The sequence below is a fragment of the Triturus cristatus genome, chromosome 7, assembly GCF_964204655.1.
Source record: "Triturus cristatus chromosome 7, aTriCri1.1, whole genome shotgun sequence".
NCBI classification, from domain to species: domain Eukaryota; kingdom Metazoa; phylum Chordata; class Amphibia; order Caudata; family Salamandridae; genus Triturus; species Triturus cristatus.
Window position 1 is genome coordinate 854,097,721 of NC_140590.1, and position 18,857 is coordinate 854,116,577.

General features: G+C 45.3%; 2 protein-coding genes across 5 annotated transcripts in view; one reads left to right on the top strand and one right to left on the bottom strand.

Annotated features, from left to right (window-relative positions):
* FCHSD1 (FCH and double SH3 domains 1) overlaps positions 1-2,138 on the top strand; it is a 288,678-nt gene extending 286,540 nt beyond the window's left edge. For all 3 annotated transcript variants that reach the window (XM_085617778.1, XM_085617779.1, XM_085617780.1), the window contains one exon: positions 350-2,138. In XM_085617778.1, the coding sequence (XP_085473904.1) occupies positions 350-412 (63 nt within the window). In that variant the 3' untranslated portion in view covers positions 413-2,138. The remainder of the gene's footprint in view (positions 1-349) is intronic.
* RELL2 (RELT like 2) overlaps positions 2,123-18,857 on the bottom strand; it is a 156,944-nt gene continuing 140,209 nt past the window's right edge. The window contains exons 7-8 of one of the 2 annotated variants that reach the window (XM_085617782.1): positions 11,730-11,773; positions 2,123-6,452 (exon numbers count right to left, since the gene is read on the bottom strand). In XM_085617782.1, coding sequence (XP_085473908.1) covers positions 11,738-11,773 — 36 coding nt within the window. In that variant the 3' untranslated portion in view covers positions 2,123-6,452; positions 11,730-11,737. The remainder of the gene's footprint in view (positions 6,453-11,729; positions 11,774-18,857) is intronic. The other variant, XM_085617781.1, reaches the window with a different exon arrangement.

The window sequence follows — 18,857 nt, forward strand, 5'->3', positions numbered from 1 at the left end:
ACACTTAACCCTCATCACTCTAAAGTAGGTGAGGGCACTCATTTACAGTCAATGCACAGCTCGTGAATTTATAATACTGAACGTATAACAAAATGAAAATAGCACTTACCTGTGACCATTAGTCTACAACTTGTTTCTTTTATAAGGTATCATGTGACATCTCACCTTCCCAGGTTGGGTCAGGCGAGGGAATCATTTTTGTGTTTGTGTGTGTATCTGTATGTGGGTGTATACGCGTACGCACACGCACCCTACTGAAATTTGATGCAAAGTTTCACTGCTTGCCTAAAGGTTGTTCCTGGCACGACCACAGAAGACTAACTCTGCTTCCATGTCTATTTCCTCACAGCTGAGAGCGCCCCCTCCACCACCCACAAAAACATCAGAAGCGGATGCTGAGGAACACTGCTGACAACCGAGCTGCTTGCATATATTCTAAGCTTCAGTATCTTCAGCTTGACTTCATCATGGACCAAACAAAGGGAGTCCTCAAAGCCTCCTCCTTGTGCTATGAATATGCGGACACATGTGTCAGGGGTGAATTGCAGACAAAGTTTGGTTCATTGGACGATCAAGCAAACCCTTTGACCTACCTCTGCTTAATGAATAAAAACATGAACTTTAGCTCTCATAGAGGTAGCCTGCTGACATATAAACTAGTGGACTTAATATGCTTCTCCTTCAAGAAGATCATTATTGAGAGGTGCAACTTTGTCAGGCTCATCGGCTTGTGAAAAACACGCGTCCAGATGGCGAAAGTTTACAAGTGCCCTAATGCTTCATCGTGAATGCACCTTATCTAAAGCCAGTCGCTGTGAGACTGACCGGCTCCATATTAGCTGTTCCTTTCTACTTTTCCTGGCTGTAAGATGTACACAATGACTGAACATGTCTTTATTTTATCTGGTATTGTTTCTAAGCATACTTCAATGTGCATCTCCTGCTGGAACAGGTCATTCAAAAACTGGAAAGTTTATTTAGCCAACCACCCACTTCTGTCATTTTCTCTAGGTCTTCCGATTTTCCTATCTTACACTTACCCCTTCACAAATATGTAATATAGCCCTCTTCCGCCTCTTATTCCATTCCCAGGCATGCATTCGTGTTTATCCCTTTTCCCCTAAATGCATTAGGCAAACTTGAAGAATATAAGCCGGAGCAACTGTTGATCTGACAGGCTGATCCAATGCTTGTTTGTCTCACAGCTTTAAATGATACGGGGGCTATAAAAATGCAAAATGTATAGGGAGCCAAATAATGGATTACTAGAGGTCAGCATGTTCTAGCATGTAGTGGTGTAATATGGAATAAGAGAATTTGCTACAGGAAGCTCGGGCTTGTCTTTGGCTCGTCATATACCCAAAAGCCAGCGCTAAATATTTTAGTTTGTATCATCATTGGTCTCCCCCCTTTACTCATCCCTGCAACTGGTATGTGCCGTCCTTGGCTCCCTTTCCCGTCTCAGTCCCGCCCATCTGCCTCGAGGGCACGTGGCGGCAGGAAGTTGCGTGGTGTTCTCAGTGCTCTTAAGGGCATTCTTATGCTTCTCTTGCAACTCCTTCGAGCATTCCTCTGAACTGTTTATGTTGGTTTAAATAACTTTTCGTTGCTGTTGTGGATAAACAAACCCTCCAAGAACCCGGGAGAATCAAAGCAGCTTTCCTCCATCCTTCGTGGGACTCGCTTGCATGCTGGTGCCCCCTGCCTACCACGGACTCCAGCACAGCGAGCGGAAATGAACCCTTCAGGATCAGGAACTGCTTACTCTGCAACCCACTGAACTGCACTGCAGCGGCCTCTTGCTCAACCCGCCCCGTGCCAAGCACGGCAGAACCTTTCACAGCCCGCCAGAGGGTTCATTTGGGAATAAGAGGCCAGCTGAAGGGTTCATTTGGGAATAAGGGGCCCCTCTGAGGCGAGGGCGGATCCAGACAGCCACCTGCCCCTCTCTGAGCTCTAATTTATTGCGTTGCTTTGCAAAACTCTTGTTCTGGCTGCATTTGGTAATTGAGGACATGAGTGCAATGTACTGTACACACTGTGAACTTCAAAGAAGAAAGTGTACACATGAAAGACCTTGACTCCGTGGAACTGTGACAAATAAAGACACGCGCACACTCTCAGGTTTACACTTTTAATGGCATTTGCTTGCTTTATTTACAGGGTAGTGATAATGCCCCAGCCTCATAGTATGTTGACCAGGGGGACATTGTCTGAGGCTGAGAGGAAGACGGCAGTGTTTGCAAGGAGTGGGCGCATATGTTGTAACGGGTTCGGAATCATCGCTTTCAAGGCACTTGCCTAACATACATTACAGGCCTAAAGGAGATTGCGGTTGCTGAATGCTTCGGGCTATCCCTTTCAAGGCACTTGCTAATCCATTGCCTGGGTTCAACAGTTTCAAGTTATCCGTCCTTCCCTTCCCAAACGATTAGGCCTTGGCATGGAGGGGTACAATGAGTTTTGGGGTGGCAGCACCAACACATGTTCCTGATTTCACTTTTCAGACAGTCACCAAAGAACCTTCCACTGGTCTGTAGGTGGGTGGGTTGTGTGCTACATTTTACGAATTAGGATGCTCATGACTACCGGACAGCCATTGGCCCAGAGCAGGGCAGCAACTCAATTTCAGGGTTTGCTTTTGAGGACTCTCATCAAACAAGCATTGATTGTTCCAAAGGAGGGTACAAGTGCACTACGTGCTTCAAATTCATGTTTTCAATGCACTCACCAAATCAGCCCTATTGACCCAAATGCAGCTGAGTTATGCAGTGCAGGCCATGCAGCAAGCAGGACTCTGGGATAACATATGTTGGACAATTGTTAGGTACGGAAGAAAAGCGGGAAGAGAAGCATGTGGCCTTGGTTTAGAGGAAGGTAGGGAAAAGACACTGCCTAAGATTAAAGCAGAACATCTCCAGTCATTACAGCTGGGAAGGGTATCGGCTGGGCATTGATTTTCATTTGTTGAGGACCTACAGAGGGCATAAAAGCAGGCGAGGTTAGTTGTTCAATTGCAAGGACTGCCTGGGATTACAGAGGCCTTTAAGGATTGCAGATGGCAACATTCAGACTCAGACAGGTGATGGCTTGACAATTTCAAGACGAAAATTACAATGTTTTGAGTGGTCCGAAGAACTTGTGTTTTAGAAAAAATAATAATAATAACATTTCCATGCATGCTGGCTGCTCCGAGAGTTTCCATCTAACTTTAGAAAATTGATTTGAGCTCAGTTGACCTACAAGGAATTGAACAGCAAGGAAGTGATGTCGTGACTGGGGCGACATTGCAGGATATTTGATCACATGAAGAAAGATGATGAAGTTTAGTGACGATCAGCGATGCACCAGTAAGGCAGGGGACTCGGGGTGTTATGGTAGCACAAACTTGACCTTTATGTATGAGTTGGACTTAACTGATCTGAATGCAGAGAAGGGCAGCTAGGAATATGACTTTTATTGCAATGAGTCACTTTTGGGGACATGGTGGAGGCAGTGGAGCTGTATACTAGGAATTCCAGATTTGGGATCAAAGTGTTTTTTTAAATTTGGTTTCAGAATTGAAATATTTGTAATATGAGACCCAATGTATCGGAGACGCTGCAAAATGTGATCACAAATTACTCACCAACTTTGAATGACCTGCCTTTGATTTTGCTATGTGACTTATGTGCTCATAGGTCACATAGCAAAATTTCAAGGGGGTTGCAGAATCACCTGCCTAATGAATTTTAATTGGGAAGGTCGCTATCTGTGACCCCTTGTGATTGCGTAAAAATATAGTGATGGTTGACTGCAAGGAACTGCAGACGACAATACCTGTATTGGCATTCCTAAAGAAAAGCAAGTCATGTTTCTTAAAGGAAACGGCACTGCTTTCAGCGTACATTGGGAGGGGCAGGCAGTAGTCCTATGGACTACTGCCTGTTCCAGTCCAAGGTCATCTAAGAGGATTCACAAAGGAGAAGGTGTCTCAAGAGGATGCATTCCTTTTTGACAATCATTTTCCACCTCCTTTAAGGTGTTAGTAAAGTATTGATGGTTTACAACTGCAGTTGAAACTAATTCATACATACCACTTTGACTTGTAATTGGGGGGATGCCACTTTCATGCCATCTTCTAATTGAAATTTTGAAAGCATTGCAAAACCCATTTGGCGAGGCGAAAAGGCTTGTCAGACTCACAAAATGGGCTCAGTAGAAACAATTGCGGGCACAAACCTTGTGATTTTGCGAATAATGGGATTTTGCGATGGCAACATGGCTATCTATGTACATCAGCCCCATGATTTTGTCTGAAGCACAGCGCAGTAGCACTGATTACAGTGGTGCTGCAAAGATGAGGCACAGTAGGGATAAAGATACCATATACAGCACAGAATGCAAGATTCTATTTTATTTATTTTCATTATCTCTACATATTCTACACCTTGTATAGGGTAGAAGTGTACATTTTCATAAAACTAGATGGTAGCAGAAGATCATCTTTAGGACCCGAAGGGATTTTATATTTTTACAGCCACAGGGAGGCAACTATATGGATACAAAAAACAAAAAATCATGTAAGTACAGATGGGCCCTTCATGAAGGCATAAGGTAAAACTGATAGGGGTAAAAATGGGGTATTGTCCTGAAGGAACAACAGATGGGGACATTGGTCCAGGCTGCAAAGACTAGTCCAGTGCAGGTGAACACTGGGTTGGATACTGCTGGGGATGAATGAGTGGTTACACATGGAAAGCTGCAGGAAAGGATTGCTGAGTACACAGGTTATCATCAGCAAATGATGGTTGGATGCACATTGACACTTTTAGGAAAGAATGATTGGGTAATTGGAGATGCTTGCTGGGTAGTTATACATAGATACATGATGAAATCTGCATGGAATAATGGCTGGGTACAGGTGAAGACACAGAGGGCTTGCACTGAGTACAAATGAACATCTGCTTGCATGATTAGATAGCGTCGTTAGTTGGGTGCTCGCAGACACATGCTTGCAGACATAAACCTGGAGTGTTGTTTGAGTACTTGACGCCTGTTCATGGAGGAAAGGTTTGAAGCCTGAACACATTTGTACTCAGGAATGCTAGGGTACATGCAAGGCAGAATGGTTAGGTGGATGTTAAGATTTAGCTTTAGGTGTGGTGGGGCACGTGGAAACACCTTCAGAACGTCCTAGTTTAGAACAATTGGCTACCTGCCTATAAGAAGTATAGATACACTTGAAATCTGGTTTAGTACATGAGGGCCTTTGCAGGTAAGGAAAGTAGGTTAAATTAGCATATTTTGGTGAAGGGTGGGTTTCTACATGCCGGCACATGCATTTTGAGGTTGTTGGGTATCATGAGCACATGGAGGGATAGTTAGGTGCTTATGAAATACTTAATTGGCTGTATGCGGACACTTTGAAGAGCAAAGAGCTTGTGCATGTTATGCAAGCTGTGATTGGGAGACTTGTGTATAAAGTGTTTTAAACTGATATGCAAATATATAATTTGGACTATGTAGGCACTTGAGAGAAGGACAGCTGTAGGCTTAAAGATAGATGCACATAGGTGTCTTGAGAAACCCAGATATTTGTATTGAGTGTCAGACAGCACTAGCATGTTACTGGAGATTGAGTTGCAGCCTGGCTAGAAGCAGGGGTGGGGGACACTTTGACATCTGCAGGCTGGTGATTGGAAATTGGACGTTTTGCCTTTTGAGGTACAACAATTTTGCATTAACTCCTCAGATCAATCTGTAAAACAAGGAATGTGATGCCATACGAGGAACACCAGACAAGAGCAACCATTTTCCCTGCCAACTCTTGCCTCAAAAGTAAACTCTTTGGAAGCATCTGTAGGCTGTGCAGGTGAGTAAACCCAACAAGGTCCTGTATACATGAGCAGCCTCGTGTGTTCTAGATAATAAACCCTATGCCAGTCTCATATTTCAAGCCACCGAAGCTGCTTCATCAGTGGGTCCGAACTCGTCTGTGTACGTCCTCTCCAAGTCCACGAAACGATTGTGCACAGGTTTAGGCTTTAACAAAAGCAACACATTTATTGGGGTTGGTTCAAGGAAGAGAGTCAGGTTAGACGGTCCTCGTAATACCTATTTCACCATGTAGGTGAGCAGGGCTGTGCAGATTATATTCGACATTTGTAGGATAACGTCATAGTGTGGAGGAAATTTGTTGAGTGGAATGCTAAAATACGCCGACATTTTATTGAAGCATATTGGTGCAGAAATGGCTTCACCATCTTCTGACTCAGGATTTGAAACCCCGTACAAGGCTGACATCCAGGATGGCCGTTTCATTGTGCTTCAGATCTCGTCTCATGGTGCAAATAGCGGCTCTGCTCCCAGATGCGGCTCCACGGAGGTTACATCCGGATGGTTCCATCGGTCTCTCTTTGACAGCTGTCCCAGCTCTCCTCCCTTTTCTCCAGACCAGACTCAGATTAAGGCTGGAAATACAAAAGGGAGGATTTAAGTAGAATGAAAGGATGGTCTAACTAGACAAGCCGTCTTAGAGATCACCACTGGCATAAGGAGGATATGCGTGCCAGTTTTTGAGAGAAGGCCTACCTCCATGATACCACGTTATTTGTATCCCATTCTTGCAGCACCTGTGCCTCTACTTATGGTTCTAGTCCCTGGAGGTAAAGTAACCAGCTCAAGATAACTCATGGTCTAAATGGGAGCCAATCCTTAAACTCACTGCTCTCCAAAGCACACTGCCTCATTAACTACAGTAAACGTCTATCATGAGATTATTTAATACAGTAGGATACAGCCTTTATCTTGTAGTGAAATTAAGCCAACCCAGTTTCGAGATGTTTGCGTGCTTCCTAATGTAGAATAAACTATGGCTACTGGTCAGCAAAGGGACACTGTGCTATATCAAAAACTAAACAAAATAAGTCCAGTCATCATCTCAGCATGTACAGAATCTTCGGGTTGTAACAATGTCATGGTTTGAAATTTGCAGAAAGAGAAAATGCCATGAAATGGCCTTAACATTGGGTAAATACCTTAGAATTGCAAATGATTTGTAGTTCTTGGTAAGTTAACATTTCAGCATGTTGGAAGATGTGTAACCCAAAATATTCAGAACTCTATTACTAGACTGGAGACGGAGAAGTACAGAAAAGGGACAAGAAGTGGCAAAACCAGTGGGTTTCAACAGTAAAACGTTCTGGCTTTTTTTGGTTTAAGGAACTGCCAAAAATGCATGCCATCTGCGGTGTCCATCTTGTAATGGTTTTTAAAACATTATCAAATTCATCAAAATATGCCAGTTGCTGATGTGCGTGTACCCGCAGCAGCCGCCATTCTGTGCATTTCTGTTTATATTAACATATCCCATTCAAAGGTGTCCTTTGTGGATGTGTGCAAGTCCTCAATGACCATCTTTGAATGTGATTTGTTAAAATAAAACAAAGCCATTCATAGGTGCCTCCCTCGTATGCATGTGCACACACGGATGTCCATCTTGAAATGGTAAAAAAAAAAAAATAAGATAGTGGGCTGCCAATAGTGTGCCTGGCGTCAAAAAGTGAAGAAAAAGAAATCAAGGGGGCTATGGGAGCAAGAGAACCCTGGGTAGGGGTGGAGAAAGGTGGAGGAGGTCCAGGGACACTGCACAGCAAGGTCTGATGTCAACAATTGATACATCTTTATCTTTCAGCCAGAGCACTGTGAGTTCTAAATGCTCCTCGGTGGGGAAAACACAATAATAGAGAGGAAAACCATGAAAGCAAGAGCAGGAAAGTGAGATACACAACAAAGCCATCCATTCATGACCCAGAGGCTGACCCAATCCCCAGGCTAATAACAGTCTAGGCATTGGAAGCAATAACAGACAGTCTGTAGCCAAGACTTCTAAACAAGGCCTTTGGCCTTCTCCGTTTATACACCCTGGATGTGGAGCGAAGTCCTCACATCCCTCTAGTCAGCCCAAGATGAGTTTCCAATTCAGGAAAGAGCTGAAGACTGCTTAATTTGAGACGATGATTGCAGGTGGGGCCCACTGGCACTCATGTTTGCAGAGTAGAATTTCTTTTTCATCATGATATTTTTACCCAGAAAACGAGAGCGAAAAGCAGAAATGGGACCAACAGGAATTAGATAAAGATAGCAAAATAGTGACAAAGGGAGAAAGCAGGTTGGGGCTGTTGTCCGCACTTCCACTTCAGTTGGCCTAATGGAATAAAGTGCCACATTCCTATATCTGGATGATTAATCTTTTCCTAGTTCTCTCGCCAATTGTGCCTTTTCGTTTCAACATTAGAATGGTTTCATACCCAGCCTCCTGATTACGTGTTTTCATGTTGAGAATCATCAGCTTATTTACCCATTTACAGTTTACAGTCAGTTTTCTTCTGTGCTGGTCATGTTGATCTTGGTAAATACTTAGGCTGCCATTTGACTCCATTCGCACGAGGGCGGTTTGTTTAGAATCCTAGGCTTCTATTTACCACTTGTAGACTTGGGGGCATATTTACTAGAAAATAATGCAGGGCTGCAAGCCATCTGGCTGCGCTGAGCTGCATCATTAGGAAAGTGCTGGGATGCATCGTATTTACAGCAATACAACGCATCCCTGTGCTTTCCTCTGCACTGGTGCACAATTGGCTGCCTAGCGCCAACGCAGGCAACGTAGCACCTTGGTGTAAGGGTGCCTGCGTTGCAGGGAGGATTGTTTTTGTGCAGGAAGAGATACCTTCCAGCACAAAAACAGTTTGTGATGGCGTTTTCCTCCTTCTCTGTGTTGCAGGATGCAGGACACATAGAAAGAGCAAACACCTAGAAGAAATAAAGGTATTTCTCCTTGTTGCACCACTTTAATGCCTCCCCTGGGGAGGCGCTAGAATCTGATGCATCCCCAGGTTTGCGAAACCTTGTAAATCTGGGAATGCATCAGATTCCATGAGTGTTGCGTAGAAACACCCACCGCAATGCTCATGGAATGCCCCTTTCACGCAGAGTAAGGAATGAAAGGGGGCTATATTTACAAGGCCATGAAAAGCCACGCAGGGTGGCTTCGCGTTACCTTGTAAATATGGTTCAGCATTGTGCACCACCGGAGCATCAAAAAAAGTGATGCTCTGGTGGCACAGGGCCTTGTAAACATGCCCCTTGGTTCAGATTAGTGGAGCACACTGCACCGTCACACCTGAAAACAATGAGCTTTCAAAGGAGAGCCCAGGGCTGTTGTTGCAGTGTCTTTGTGCCTTGATCTGACATGTTAACCTCAGCAGCGGGTGCACACTTAATTCACCATGGGACTTTAAATTGTGAGTTCACCTTTAGAGGAGGCTGCACTCTCCATACAAATAAAACTCGTGAATAGAGGGTGTGCTTGGTTGTGAACCTGCATCAGGTACCCCTGGGTGATCTTTCATAAGGCTGACCTGACAGTGTTAGGGACACACTACATGAGGGAGGACATTCTGAGAACAACGTCTATCATTAAAACCCTTTCAATAAATCCAAGCACTGGGGTCTCTGCATGTTGTGTCAAAGAGAGTCTGAGAGCATTGGCAGTAGATAGCCGGGAGTTAAGCACATGCCCATGCGGGCATATTTACAAGGGCATAGCGCCATAGGAACGTCACTTTTAACGATGTTCCTGTGGCGCAATGCCCTGTTCCATATTTGCAAAGTAAAGCCACTTTTTGTGGCTAAACGCCGCTTTGTAAATATGGTACACTTTCATGCAGGTATCTGTTTGAAAGGGACGTGCAATGGGTGTTGCTGTGGGCATTTCACCGCAACCCCCATTGCTTTTTGACACTGCCCCAGATTTTCGAGGAGGTGTAAATCTGAAGCAGAGGCAAAAACGAATGCCATACAAGAGCAGGCATTAGAATAGCGAAACGAGGAGAAATGCTTTCGTTTCTCCTTGTTTTTGCTTTTTCTACGTGTGCTGCATTCTGCAGCACACACAGAAAGAGCAAAACACCATTAATGGTTGTTTCTGTGTAGGTACGACTCCCTTCCTGCATATAAACAATCACTAAATAATGCCGATTTGCTAATTCTATGTGTGCTTCATTAGCGCTAGGCAGCTAATTTTAGCGCCAGCGCTAGGGAAAACACAGGGGTGCGCCGTATTGTAACTATCGCGCATCCCTGCGTTTTGGCAATGTCGGAGGGCGATGCTGCCAAATTTAGCATTTTGTTGTAAATCTGCCCCTAAGAGTGACTGCTGCAACTGTCTGAGTACCTTGCAGTTCGCTGGTTGCATTCCACTTGCAGTAAGATAGCTTTGGCGGGTTATTGCACATGTTATATAGAGTTGCAAGGAGATAGATCGATAGAGTGGCTTTCTCATTGCCACATAATAAATATAACTCCCAGCACTGGCACTTCGGGCATGACCACTTCCAGTGACTTCTTTTCCAATGACATGATAGACGTCAACGCTCGAGCTTTAGAACTACCCCCCCCCCCCCCCCCAACACACACACACCCACTCCCCCAGGGAAATATGGAAGTTGGCGCCTCTGAGCACTAACCAAGGTCTTTTTCAAAACAAACACTAGTGCTCCAAAGCTGAAAGGGTGGTATAAAAACACATGAGCCAAGTTCAGACATTAATATCTAAACCTTGTGTGCGCGACTTACCTTTTTTTCCTACTGAATTAAATTAAGACCATCTTCTCAACTTGCATATCTGAGAGGTTTCTAACCTGTTTAAGCAGATTTTTTAAGAAGCAGGTTGCGACCTAGAGAGCAGTGCGACTGTGCGCTTTGTCTATGATCACTGCTAAAACTAGTACGAGTTGTTCCCATCGTAACGATTTTTTTAAAGAAAGTGCAGAAATTTTGAACAATTCTGACTGTGTTTCTGTGATTTCCCGTACAGATATTTAAGGCTGGAAATAGAGTATTTTTTTCCAAGCAGATCTCCCTGGAACAAGAAAACTGGTAAGGTCTCTACACTTTAAACGTGGTTTCATAATGTTTTTCTTGAACTGAGCTATGGAATTCGACCATGTGTCCCTGACCTCAAAACGAGCTAACGTGAAGCACATGACGGGTGCCTGGCCGCTGGGGGGGGCGTGTTTCTCCACTGTTCGCCTCGCTTTATCTCCTTGGCTCCCTCCTCTTCCTGAAATGAATGAATGCTGCGAGAGGGGTGGTATGCTGGGGCCCATTTTGTTTTGATTAGGTTCTTCTGGATGGTGCAAATACTATTCTATATCAGGGACGGGCAACGTCCCCCAATGTCAACTTTAAATAGTGACTGCCCCTGAACGTGTGGTTGACGAGGTGTGGGGGCAGAAAGCATCTGGGGAACCCGAGGGCAAACTTAGAGGCAGATTTATTTATTTATTTAAAGAGTTTTATATAGCGCTGGCTAGACCCGAAGGTATAAGAGCGCTTTACATTAGGTTCCATAATGTAACAGAAAAAGATAACAATTACACATTATGATAAAAATTACTCCATACCGTTGAGAGAGGAGAGACATAAATAGTGGAGGGGGGAAAGGGGAAGTGTGAAGAGGGAGGATGAGGGCAGAGGCGACAGGAGAGACGAAAGGAAGTCTGTCTAAAGACCGACTGGGTAGGTGACGTCCAAGGAGGGAATCCACGGTCCGTCTCCCCTTTAGCTAAACAAGGTAGCTCTATCGGGCATCAGTCAAATGAGATATGGGGTTCTAAGGGCAATATGACCTTCTTGCAAAACCTACTCTTAACATAGCAATGATATGTAAATATAAGAATACTTACATTTTTGGTCACTCTGTGCTCGCAGACTTATTAGGGGTTCCAATCTGAAAGAAACAAACAGACAGAAATTATACAACAAATACAGAAACTGAACAGCATTCAGGTTTCTAGCGCTGCAAGAATATGGAAAAGGGAGTGTCTAAAAAGCATCTTCTCAAGGAAGCCTGATCTTCAGGAGAGGGCTGACGTTTTAGGAACAAGTTATTTTACATACGAGGAGGGATGTCCTAAGAGGAAGCCATTAAACAAATAGGATGACTATCATATAAACATTGGGCAGGTGAAGAGAATGTCCTAGGAGCATGCAATCGTACATCTAGAGTGCATGCCCATGAACATTCGTGGTACTCACATTTAGGCCCAGAGTTATCAAGGGATTGCCTTGTCATTTCGTCACTCAAGGCCACACAAAACCGTAAGTTAGATTTACTGTGCCACACATGGCTCGGCATGGCATAGTAAATCTGGAGTAAAGCAAGGCAGCACAAGTCAGGGAAAGCATTCCATGGGTGAGGCGTGGGTGTTCCCACGCATCCACCCATGGTTTTTGCCTCATTCACGGATTTACTAAGGCTAATAAACCTAGGAATGTGTAAAAATGCTACCCCTTCCTAGTTAAACTGTAACAAGGGGAAATATGTTTATTTCTCCTCATTATTTCTTCTTTCCAAGTAAGTGTGCGCCATTTCTTGGCACTTGGCAGCCACACGTGTGCCAGCACAGAGAGTGGGTAGGATGGCACCATATGTTAGTAATGATGGTGCATTCCGGGTCTCTCCATTTCAAGCAGTGCAGCACAGCAAGTTGTCTTGCTGCGTCAAATGTTCGTAAATCTGTGCAAAAGTGTGATGTTCTCCTAAGGTCACCTGGCAGAGAGGGTGCATTCTTAGGAGCATGCAATGTTACATTGTTTATCAGAGGAGCATGCAATAATCTATTAGAGCATATGCTTTACAAACATACAAAAGAGACTTAAACCGTGAATGTCCTACGAGTATGTAATTGTAAATAAGGAGTGCATGTCCTATGAAGATGCATGATACCCATTAGGTACAAGGTAGACATTCACAAGATGACTTTCCTACAAATAAGCCAGCATAAAGTGTATTAAGTGGGGGATGCTACAAAACACCAGAGTTGTGTGAGCAGCAGTGTGAGGGCAGAGAAGCTGCTCAGGCAGAGGTTATATTATTCCACTGCTGTCTCGTACACACACACACAGGTGTTGTTCTTGTATATGACCCCCCCCCCCCGTGTCCCCAATGTCTCCTTGAGGGCAGGTTCTATTCTCCCTGCTAGGTGCTGTTCCTAATACCGACCTTGGTTAACGATAAACACTTTAGAGCCTGTTATAGCTGCTGCCTAAACTTCAAGAGTGGCGTGAATGTGTAAATGGCACCGTGCAAGATTTAAATGTGCTCCAATGTCGTATTGATTGCAGATCGGTTTCCTACTTTCACCTCCTCTCCTTTGGGGGAGTCAATTAGGTGCCATTAGTGCCAGCCCACGGCCAGGGGGGCCGGCGCCCTTCCTGTCCGGGCTGGAGGCCAGGTATAGATGAAGTTTCTCACCACAAAGGCATTTAAAGGATTCCTGGCCCGGGTCCATGCCACAGGATCTATGCTGAGGGATTGTAGTGCAGGGAGGCAGGCAGCGCCACCTGCCTGCTCCCACTCGGCTTCTGCGAAGGACCTGGGCTTAGAACAAGTGGCCCATAGGGCTTCTGCGACGGAGCCTGGTCCAGGACAAATGGTGCACACATCTGCAACATTACCAGTCTCTATTCACATGGCCTCTCTTAGGAGCTGCACCTAGGATACTTGGTAAATACAGCTGCCACACCACCTCTCTGCACCCCATGTCCTTTGTAAAGAGCTGGCCCCTGGATCCGCGGTGTAGGGATCTGCAGCACCACCTCCTCCCACGTGACTTCTGCAAAGGAACTATGCCCAGGGCCAATGGTATGTGTATATGCAGCACCATGTCTCTGCAAAGGAGCGTTGGTTACGACAATTAATGCACGTATCTGCAGCACCAGCTGTCTGCACCCACCTAGCCTCGGTAAGGATTCAGGATACGGACAATCTGCACATGCACCTACAGCATCATTCCACCCATCCAAATTCTGCAGGGAATTCTGGCCTCAGGTAGAGTAACAAAGAGCCATTGGTTGAGGTGAGCACAGCTTAGACCCGCCTCACCATCTATCTGGACGTATACGGTGCTTCTGAAGGAGCTGGCTGCAGATGAAGGCGCACTTCCTTTTGAAGCACTCACATGGTCTCTTTGAGTGACCTGGGCCCAGGATAAGTTCTACATGCATCAGCAGCAGCTCCTAGCTCCACCTGATTGGTCTCTTAGAAGGAGATGGGCATGTTGCATACATCTGGACCCATATGGCTTCTGCGATGGTGTTGGGCTCAGGGCTGCAGCGCCACTGGCACCACCAAGGCCTCTGTAAGGCAGTGGCGTAGCTGGGGGGGGGGGGGGGGGGGCGGTCCGCCCCAGGCTTCACTATTTTGGGAGCGGACATAGGCATTCAGATAAGGCTCGGCTTGCTTTCGTGGACATTCGGGACGGGCAGAGAGGGAATAGAACTCGGGCAATGTCCTCTTCTTTGTTGTGCTGGCAGCTGTCCCCCCTCTCTTCCTATTATTCCCTCTCTTTCTGTCTTGCTGCTCACTTACTGAAAACCATAACTTGAAGAAACGGTTCACAACCTCTTTCCTTCTTTTATTTAGTTGCTTCCCTGTGAAATGGATCCAAAAAAGAAAAACAATCTTGCGGGAAATGCCCTTTTTAAAAACATTTTCCTATCCCAAAGTGCAGCGGGGTAGAGAGAAATAGAAGGTTTTAAATATGAAAAATAAATACATAACTAAATAAAGCAAGACAGAGGGGTTGCAAAGTGGCCAGATTGGTTTTATTCACATCCAAACACATCAGCCTCCCTTTACAGACTTTGCAGTGAAGCGCTACTTTTGTTTTCTCGTCTTTCTTTGAACAGCATTGTTGTCCCCAGGTGGGGAAGTGCACCATTCCTGGAGGTACTGCAATACAACCACTCGCTGATTTCTGAATAGTGAGTGAGAGATCGTTAAGGTAACCATGTTGTTTCTGCTTACATTTCACATGCTTTACTTAATATTGCATTCCCTATGAGTGTTTGCTTGTACTTTTTTTTTTTATAGGCAGCATATTACTCTTATCAAGTGCTTAATTTGAATTGAGCCACATCCAAGTGTTTATAGCGGGCACAATTAGATTGTAGCTGAAGGCAGTGAGAGTTTCTCTCAGTGGGGCAGTATGGTGTTCAGTGGGGGAGAGGATGTGGCACTATGGCCAGAGCTGTCGAATTTGGAACTGGGGAACTGGGTTCAGCCTTCATGACCAGTCCACCAGACCACTCTACTGAGGGAGCATATTCCCAGCTAGACCTTACAAGGTCCCACTAGACCTTAGACGGCTTGATGTCTTAGCACAAGCAGGTGTACCCTAGTGGTGTCAATTGTGAGTTAACCTTGAAGGCCTGTCCACCACAATCCATACTGAAGTTCATCTCCTGTCTTGCGGGCAGGCCTACGAAGCAGCACACCCTAGAGCAACAGTGATCCAGTCACTGTGACTCTGTCACTGAGGTCACATGAACCTTGAGCAGGTTATGGCGGTGCGAATGGTGTGACCGCACTGGGTACCTATTTCTGGTGGGTGCGTAGTGTTTGCAAGAATATTATGGTTTAAAAAAAACGTGCTGCCTCCTTCCTGGCCTCCAGCAATTTTCAGAAACAATAAAAATGTCATGATAACTTCGGTGATTAATGTTCTTCCTAGAGAGAGATCCGAGTTTTGTCTAGTGGCCTTCCACTTGACTCCTGGAAAGGTAGCACAGAGGGTTAATGTGCCTGCTGCAAAGAGCATGTACCATGTAGATCACAAAGTGCACTGCTTTAATGGGGGGGACCATGATGAATGGTCATTTAATGTCAGCTGTAGATGATGGATCCCTGAACAGTGTCATGTATGTGCATGTTTGCATTGTGCTGAGGGGATTACCAGGTAATTGTTCACACAGCTCTCTGATGGATGTCACATGTGGTTTTTCTGAGACTCCAGATAGATTATGCAGTCTGTGTGTTCTCTTTTGTACTGCCAGTCACCGGTGTATTCAACTGTGTAGCCTTGGACCGTCTCATGTATGTGCATGTAACTTGCATGATCGAGGTAACTATTAGCGGCGATACTACGTGTCTCTTGGTCCTCTTTCAAGTGCTTGCCGTCCTTTTTGCCCAGCAACCCCCCTCCCTGCCCCCCCCAGGGGCGGCGATCTGAGGGATAGCCCTGGGCGCCTCAAGCTCTAGCTACGCAGGTGGAACCACGAGTAGTGGTACCTGCATCTGCAGCACAACCTGTCTACACGCATGTGGCACCTGAATGGAGATGGGTCCAGGTTATGTGGTGGGTACATCTACAGCATCATGTGTCTTCACCCACATTGTCTCTATAAGGAGCTGGACTCAGGTTAAGTGGGTCTGCACCCACATGGTCTCTGTGAAGGACCTGGACCCAGGACAAGCAGCATATGCATCTGCATCACCACTTGCCTACACTTGCATGACTTCTGTACAGAGCTAGGACATGTGGTACATGCATCTACAGCATTACCGCACCAATTAATTATCCATAAGGTGCTCTGTGGCCAGGTGAAGAAATAAAGAGCACTCGGTTAAACAGAAACCCACACGATACCTCAGAAGGATCTGGAAACGGGGCAGGTGGTGCAGGCGTCTGCAGCCCTTTCATCATCTACATCTTTACGGAGCCCATAGCTGTGAAGAGTAGCACACAGCACTCTGGAAGAGTGCTGTTCAGCCCTGCAGCTTCCCAGCCCCGTCAGGCCCATCTCTACTCTTCCTCCCGACTCCCTCCCATCCAGTTGTCTCCCTCTCTTCCTCTCTCTCACTCTTTCTCGCTCTCATTTTGGGGCATATTATCAAGAGATATATCGCAGCTTTTTTGGCACGTAGCGCCGAAAAAGCGGCGATTTTTGTATCTCAATATTATCAAGGCGTCGCTAACATGCATTAGCGCATGTTAGCAGCCAATTTTGTAACGCATCTCATGACAGCGATAGATATCGCTAATGAGATGCAAAGTAGGCGTTCCCTCCTAAGACAACATGAGAAATGATCGCAAAACCAACATCGCGGTATTAACAACGCGGCCCCTGAACAGCAAAGCGATAAAAGGCACGCTAAGCCCCCATTATTGCATGATTCTAACGCCTGCAAAAAACCTGACTTAGCCTTATTGCCTATGGGAGGTGGATTGTATGGTTAAGTACACACTATCGTATCAGCAAGCTTTTCTATTATCGCTGCTCAGTTATCTCTGGATTTCTCACGATAATGGGTGTTTTCGCCGCTATCGCTGGATTTCTTATCGCCTTTGAGATGAGCGTTGATAATACCGCGCTATCACGGCGATGAAATCCAGCGATAGCCGTCGATAAGAAAAACAGCGCTGAGCGCGCTATGCGATAATTATCGCAACTCGTTGGTAATATGCCCCTTTGGCTTTCTCTTTGCACTAGTGAGAGTGGAATCGTGTCACCATTCACAGTGGTTTCTCTTTACAAACACTGACGCAGCCACGTCTTTGGTGGACTTCCAGTTCCACAGAACTATGGACAAGGTGATTTCACTTTATGACAAACGTAAATAGATAATGTACTTTAAAAAGGGCACAGGAAACGTCTAGTTTAACTTTCTTGCAATTTTCAACATCAATGCAATTTGTAGTGCATGGTCCATAAGAAATTAAATTTCAAATACAGCTGTATACAGCTGTAATCCCTACAGAAAGAGGAGACTCTACTGCAGTCCTTTCACTCTCTAACTATTATGCATTCCTATATGGGCACTTCCCAACAGTAATCCTTTAGTTCCTTCCTTGAATAAAGTACGAAGGTCACGTGTTGAAATTTATTTGCTCAGCTGTTTACACAGCTGTCAAATGGCCAATTGCCTTGTGTGACAACTTCAACTAGTCATGGTTTTAAGGCACTACATTGCTGCATTCTTGGACTCGTAGTTTTTTTGTAACACTTTGAGGGCTGAAAATCCCAACATGTAAAGTGGTTTTGGCTAAAAAGCCAGGAATGCCCGAAGCAGTCACGCATGGGATCATCTCAGTTATGTCAACGTTTGACCGACTTGTAAAACCAAATCTAAACCCTATTCACCTATTTTATTGAAATACACAATTTTATTCAATCATGCATAAAAACAGACGCTAACAACGCCATTTGTTTCAACGTTTGAGCCGTGCATTAACAGTGTTTTTACCAGGCTTCACAAACAAGCAAGACGGGCCCAGCAGGAGCTACAGCAGTCCATGCGTTTTCTATTACAACACTAACACACACGGGCATCCACAGACAAATTCTAGCACTAGCATATTAGATGTAATTCTTGGCACAAGGAGGCACCCATGGTACAAAGCGTGCCCTGGTATGATGGAGATATTTCATGACATATTGGGGTCTGTGTTGGTAGAATTCTGTGACCTACTGGAGATAATTCCAGATATATGGGTAGCACCCGTGTATATTTTGTTGACAAATTTATGTGATAATTGTGCTTTAAATGCACTGAAACCCAATTTGTTTCAAAATACTTTTGGGGGAGTTTAACCACCCTCCAAACCCTGACTTGCTGGAATTCAGGGCACGCTTTATGCCCCACTACTTTAAAAGCTCACCATCAGCCGACAGAAGCCGACCCCACTCGCTCCCGACCTACAAATCTTCCCAATTTATATTCAAAATTGGCTCATGTTACCGGGCCCCACCTATAATTCAGAGAACCCGGTTCTCCCATGGATTCAGGGTTCTGCATGTCCACAGACCTCGCAGAATTCGCCCTAATATAAAGACAGGACCATTGGTGGTCTTTATTGGCTTCGTGGAGGAGGACAAAAACCTCCAGTAATGTGGAGCGGGGATGGCTACTATCAGTGGCGTAACCAAACTTGAGGGGGCCTTCCCCATCCCACCACTTATTACTTTTGCTAAGGGGGTCCCCTGGAGTTGGTGCCTCCCCCCCCACACCTCGGGGCTGTGGAGGCTTA